General features: G+C 38.8%; 1 protein-coding gene across 1 annotated transcript; it reads right to left on the bottom strand.

Annotated features, from left to right (window-relative positions):
- Positions 1-5,350, bottom strand: LOC112575734. The gene is made up of 5 exons (XM_025257734.1): positions 2,177-5,350; positions 1,360-1,508; positions 895-1,075; positions 572-634; positions 1-11 (listed from the first exon to the last, which is right to left on the bottom strand). Exons 1-5 carry the CDS (start codon positions 2,229-2,231, stop codon positions 1-3), a joined length of 459 nt encoding a protein of 152 aa, XP_025113519.1. The 5' UTR covers positions 2,232-5,350.
- Positions 5,351-6,599: the final 1,249 nt, after the last annotated feature.

Genomic DNA, 6,599 nt, shown 5'->3' with positions numbered 1-6,599 from the left:
TCATGCTTCCCCTGTCAATGACCACCAGCACAAAAGTCTACAAAAGTTTGGCACATTGTGCCCATTATCTGTGACTAGAATCTGTTAGCAATCTGCTTTTCATAATTTAAAACACATAGATGACAGTGGGTGAGTGCTTTGGACTTTTAATGTAGCTAAATGTACTAAAAAAGATCTCATATTTATAATTCTTTTAGCAATACAGCACATGAATATTAATACCACAAAAGTTTGTATACATTGGTGTGTTTCTTCACAATAATCCAAGAGTGAGATTTGTAAGGCAAGTGATCGGGATTGAGACAGATGTGTACTTCATGGGGAAAACAATAAACAGATGCAGAAGTTATGAAACACATGCATCTCAAGCAACAATGAGAAAACAGAGACTGAAAATTCATGTGATAAATGAACATAATTTTAACACTGAGGTCCAAAAGCAGAAAATCAGAAAGTACTATATGTATATTTCTATCTTGTCTCACAAGGACAACAAGAAATTTGTTAACAACACTTTCTTATCCCCAAAGATGGGGTTAACCAGAAAGTGAATAGAAAATGATCTACTTACTTGCAATTTTCGACATTTTTTCTTGCGCTTTCTTGCGCAATTCATCAATAGTGCTTTTTTTAACTGCAAAACAAAAATGTATCATGACAAAAATGAAACATTATTTATATGACGCATAAAGTTAACTTGGAAAGGTGTCAATGATCACTTACTTATTACAAGCATACTGGAGTAAATGATGCAATTATGAGCACTTAGAAAGAAATGTGAACAAATTCTTTCCTCTTTTCTCTAATTTATATAAGACCAATGCTTCAGAAAGAATGATACAAAAACAGCTTGACACTCTTCCTGACATGGAGTGCAGTCTATAAAATACTTACTATTAGCCATGTCCCCTCCTGTGCTGAGCCCTAACAGTTTTAGATGTAGGGCTGCATCATTCAGGCAGTTTTGCAATCCACCAAATCCACAAGCGTCCAGAGTGCCATTTTTTAATATCACAAGGCCTATGGCTTGAATGCCTAAAGCTTCCCTGTCACTTGTGCCTTCAAGCCTGCTTATCTGTAACATTCTCAAATATTATTTGAAGTCACAACATAAGCATGTTTATATGAATTAACTTGTGCACTTTACACTCTAGTTCATCGTCTGATAATACACCATCATTGGCTAATGTGTCACAACTTATCTCTCCCAACTATAGAAATTTATCCAAAACAGTTGAGGATTAATATCTTTTTTTGGCATCAGGACTTTCCGTATCAGAAGGAAACTGAAAAAATTTGGTCAACTTTGCAGCATGCAGTGGAGTAGGAACCGAGTGTTGTAAAACTGTAAAACCTTACCAGTTTCTTTATCTTCCGAAGGCAGTCAACCGCAGCACATTTCTTTCCTAACGCCTGGGCCTTCTCTTTATAATTTTTCTTGGCCTCACAGCTTAGTTGATGCCACTCTCTGGCCCACATCGTCATCCGAAAGCCAGCACCGGGGTTTTCTGATGACACATGTATGCATGCATGTGGACACACACATACATATATGGAATACTTGAATGAACAAAGTAGAACTCAGGACTCAGATGTGTGATAAGCATGTGGAACGAGACACCCCTAGATACACAGTCACTTGCAAGAACAAATCTCACCCTCATTTGGTTTCAAGTAATTATATTAAAAAACAAAACAAGACTTGCAGAATTGGAAAGACACAACCAATATAAAAGATCAGGTTATGAAATATGTATACCCTAATCATTCCAACGTACTAAAAAATAAATTTGTACAATACCACCAAATAATATATATACTTATGACTACAGAAGTTTTCTATAATGGAGTCTATCAGTTTAAACTATAGAAATTCCCTGAACACTGATTTCCCACTAGCCACTAATAATAATAAACAGTTGAATTCGCTTTAGAAAGATCCTTTACACTCTCTGCTGCTGCTTTTGCCATGTACTTTGCTTATTTAACGGTTTCAAAAATCCAAATAAACAGCTTATGAACAGCATAAGAACGGTCACATGGGATGACTTATGTATTAGCAACAAAAGTAGAGCATTTGTTTTCAAATGCAATTATATGTAGAAACGAACATAATCACTGCAATCTTTGAGAATAAATGTACATAGCATATACAAAAATACCAAATCAAACATACCTTTCCGTTTTTCGCTACAGTAGACATTAAAAGCTGTCATTCGTTTTCCTTCCATAATCTGAAGAGACCAAAGAATGTTTTTGTCTTATAGTCTTTTGTACCCATGGTTATCACTCGAAACTTAAAACAGTAGCCATAATTTGTAGATCTCACACTGTATGCGTCTCTAGCTCTCTTACATACATTCACATTTAACTTTGTACTTTAAAAATTCAATTTCTCTTGCTGCACTTTCTAAACAGAGGCAATAAACTAAAAATATATATGTAGCCTCTGTCTTTCCATTGTTCTTAATTTTCTTTTCTTTTGGAGGGTTTGGTAGTTGAATGGTTATGCCTAAGGGTAAGTAATAGTTAAATTTACTTTATTTCGATTTATTTTATGGGCTGTTATTTCTGTTTTAAGTGCTAAATTTCAACCGTTTCCTTCTAACTACTGACGCTGAATAATAGCTAGACGGTCTTGTGGCTGGGTGGATTTTACAGTTAGAGGGCTATACTGACTTGGAGTGTTGACTAATGAATTTTTAATGGGTTAAATGTGTTATATTTCCAAAATATATGCCTTTGGGGAAAAAATGTATTTCACATGTAGAATTATCGCTTACATTGATTTGTCCAGGATTTACTTATTCTATGACTTGATCAATTTATAAAATTTAATGAAAAGACGCTATTTAGCTGTTGTACAGCTGATTTGATTATCTGATATATGGAATTTAAACCATGTTGATACATACCGTAATAATTAAGCGAGTCCGTAGAGTATGTAGATTGCAATAAGTACGTAGATCAAATCAACCGCGGGAAAAAAACTCGTGTTGAGTTATCGTTCCTGTATGTCGGAGGGAGGGATGGGAAAAACAGTTGCAATTTTTACTTGTTTTTCTTAAGCACCGAATTTTGCTGTAATTATTTTTAGGCTGGAGTTTATTTCTTATTTACAAAACTTCCGAAGTTTCAAAAACTTAAATTCATCATCTTTGTTGGACGGGGCCGCCAAAAGTTAGAACGGGCCCTGACATAGACGATCTGTCTGTCCCCTTACATCTGTAATGGTTTATTTTTCCAGTATATAACAGTATGCTTACAAGTTATAATTCCACTGGCAAAATCTACATTTTGTTAAGTAACTTAATAAAGACAACAAAACATTAGGAAAAGTGTACACAACTTCTTGAGACGAACATGTGAGTGCCTTAGTGCACACGGGGGCGGTCATTACGTGAGAGGAAAATCACTTCAACACATAAAATGATTCACGCCCTTTCTGCAGGAAAGTGTCAACAATGGGTGCGAAAAACTTGAAAAAGAAACGAAGATCGAAGACAATACATACTGTTTATCCTTCACCAGTTCACCTATGTGCGCATGTCTTATATGTTGAGCACTGTCGTCACATACGCGGATGCAACTATCGGAAGCAGCAGTAACTATAGTAGTCGTGAAACTTTTAAGGTCTACCTTTCTCTATTGTTCTTCCTCGTGATGAATTATCATTTCACTTTTGTTTAAACGAAAAACGAAAATTGCCGGCCCTGGTTACACCATCCCTCCCCTGCGCTGCCCGACCTCTCTCGTGTTAGGCCTGAATATATTATTCTCAGAACGTATTCGTTACGACTACTAATTATTAGCAATCTACATTTAACAGTAACACATGTAAGCAATTACGATGCATTAAATTTGCCTTTTGACGGACTGCATGGGGAGGGTGTGGCGAGACAGCCGATGTTACAACCAAGAAAAATAATCTCGTTCCAATTTAAGCGATCGAGGTACGTGTGCGTCTTGTTGTAAGGACAGAACCGAACTCTCAGCAAGAGCCAATGGTCTATGCATACTACAAAATTAAATTTAACAGTTGAGAAACACAGGAAACTTTTAGGTACAAATTATTACAGCTTGCACAGACATACGTGGATAGTGCACTATTTTCTTTTGATATCACTGCGCGAGTGGGTGTTTGATCGTCTGCTACAGAGTAACTACAATTAAGTAACTATATGTATACAAGTCAAATTTAAATAAAAATAACACCAAAAAGCTAAACACATACAACTCACGATTTATTTTTGGTTTTGATTAAAAAAAAAAAAACCCCACGAAAATGTCTGCTCAATCATTCAGCAACACTAGAAGACCCAGCGTCTGCATTCCTCGAAATAAGGTTCTTTGGTTGAAACATTTGTCTCGCTACAAGGGAGGGGTGATACAATTAACAAAACCCCCCAAAAAAGCAATTTTGGGATTGACGAAAATAGCGGAGAGTCCCTCCAAAAATTATACGAGTTCACAATTTTTATTGCGACTATTCACATGCATGCAATTCTAAACAAGCAAATGCGCAAAAGTGTCCTTTCCTAAAGTAATAATTGATTTTCGACGGAATTTTATTTATCAAATTAAAAACAAAAGCAATACGGCTTGACAATTAAACCATGACAAAGGCTTTTTAATTAGATTTAGTTTAGTTACTTGAACTGTTAACTGCTTGCTAATAGTAATATTAACATTTCATTGTTTACAATGTTGTACCTCGCCCCTCCCACTCATTCGAGGGATTGGTCGATCCCACTATATATCTACCAATTCGACCACGTAAAATATTTTTTTATATTGTTCACACAATAACTGAGAACAGCGATACACAAAGGACTATTGAAAAAAATAAAATAGCAGCAGCAACCTTTGTTGCATGTAGAATAGCTTCTTCTATTTACTAAGAATCAAAACTACTGCCAAAGTCATTTATATTTGTGTCAAATAGACTAAAGGACTTGGTCGAGTTGTCCTATGATCGAATCGACCTCATTCAAGCAAGCCGAGCTGATCGTAAACAAACAAACAAACAAACAAAAAAAAACCCCATTGTATATAGAAGCACTCACACTTCAAATACAAAAGACAATAATATATAATATATAAGAAGCATATGTTATTGGTATCATGATTATTGCGTAGGCCTTGCACTGGTTATAGCATCGAGCAGTCTTGCGATGGTCGCCTTCGCTTTACTTGGCCTTTACCCGACATTTGCATGTCACGTGAGAGCAAGGTGGTCTTAAAATAGGTCAGCGGTACTTGAGGTTGAGTGGGCCGCGTTCCTTCACTGCGTCGGGCGGGACTGTGCCTTGTGAGAAACCCCTGAAAACCACGAGATCGTTAAGTTGAGCTTGCGTGGAGCGGGTGGCTCCTGAGTGAGGCGAAGGCCTGGCTGGCTTTCGCCAGTCGGGCTCGAATCTCCACCTCCGCATCCCCGGTGTTTGACATTTTGGACCCAAGATAGGTGAAACTGTCAACTTCCTCAATCTCTTCTCCATTTAGTTTGATGCTGTCTTGGACTCTGGCGTTCACTCTCATACTTTTCGTTTTCTTTTTGCTGACCTTCAAGCCAAGGTTTCCAGCTGTTTCTGAGAAGGCCTTTGTTTTTTCCTGCATGTCTTGGTGGCGGTGTGACAGCAGGGCAATGTCATCAGCAAAGTCCAAGTCTTCCAGCGTTGTTGTTGCTGTCATAGTCATGGTCCATCTGATCCCTCTCCTCTCATTGTCGGTGGAAGTCTTCATGATCCAGTCGATGGCCAGGATGAAGAGGAACTGCGACAGAATGCAGCCCTGCTTCACCCCAGTACTGAGTTGAAGGGGTCTGTGAGCTCCGTGTCACAGACAACCTGGGATTTGAAATCGCTGTACAGCATTGCAACGACCTGAACAAGTTTTGCAGGGACTCCGTCATGCCATTAACAGCCCAGTATTTTCTCTCCTGTTTCCTGTGAGACTCGATTGAAGTCGTCTAAGGTCATGTCTTGTTGGTCTCCTAGTGTCTGGAACCTGTTCTTGACTTCCATAGCAAAGGCTCGTTTGGTGACTTGATCTTTCAGTTTGCCGGAGTCCACTCTTTCCTTCAGAGAAACTGCGACTGTCACAAGAGTGTGGTCACTGGCAATGTCTGCTCCTCTGTAGGCTCTAACATCTTGAAGTGAGCTCCTCCATCTTCGGTTGATGATGACAAGGTCTATCTGGTTCTTTGTGATCCCATCTGGTGATGTCCACGTTGCCTTGTGGATGTCTTTGTGTGGGAAGAGTGTGCCTCCAATCAGTAGGTTGTTTTCTTCACAAAAGTCTGCCAGTCTCTCTCCGTTGTCATTGATGGTACCAATTCCATGCTTGCCCATGACATGCTCCCTGCAGGTGTTGTCACTTCCCACCTTGGCATTGAGATCGCCGATGATGAGCAACATGTCGTGGGCTGGAACGCTCTCTGACGCTGCCTGGAGCTGATCGTAAAAAGCATCCTTGTCTTCTGCCTCAGAGTCATTTGTTGGTGCATAGCAAGCTAGCACTGTCAGCTTGGTGTAATTTGAGTGGAATCTTGCTCTCAAAAGCCTGGGTCCATAAGGCTTCCATTCCAGCAGTGCCTTTTA

Source organism: Pomacea canaliculata, linkage group LG11 (assembly GCF_003073045.1).
Source record: "Pomacea canaliculata isolate SZHN2017 linkage group LG11, ASM307304v1, whole genome shotgun sequence".
NCBI lineage: Eukaryota > Metazoa > Mollusca > Gastropoda > Architaenioglossa > Ampullariidae > Pomacea > Pomacea canaliculata.
This window is presented reverse-complemented; position numbering and strand designations above follow the sequence as displayed.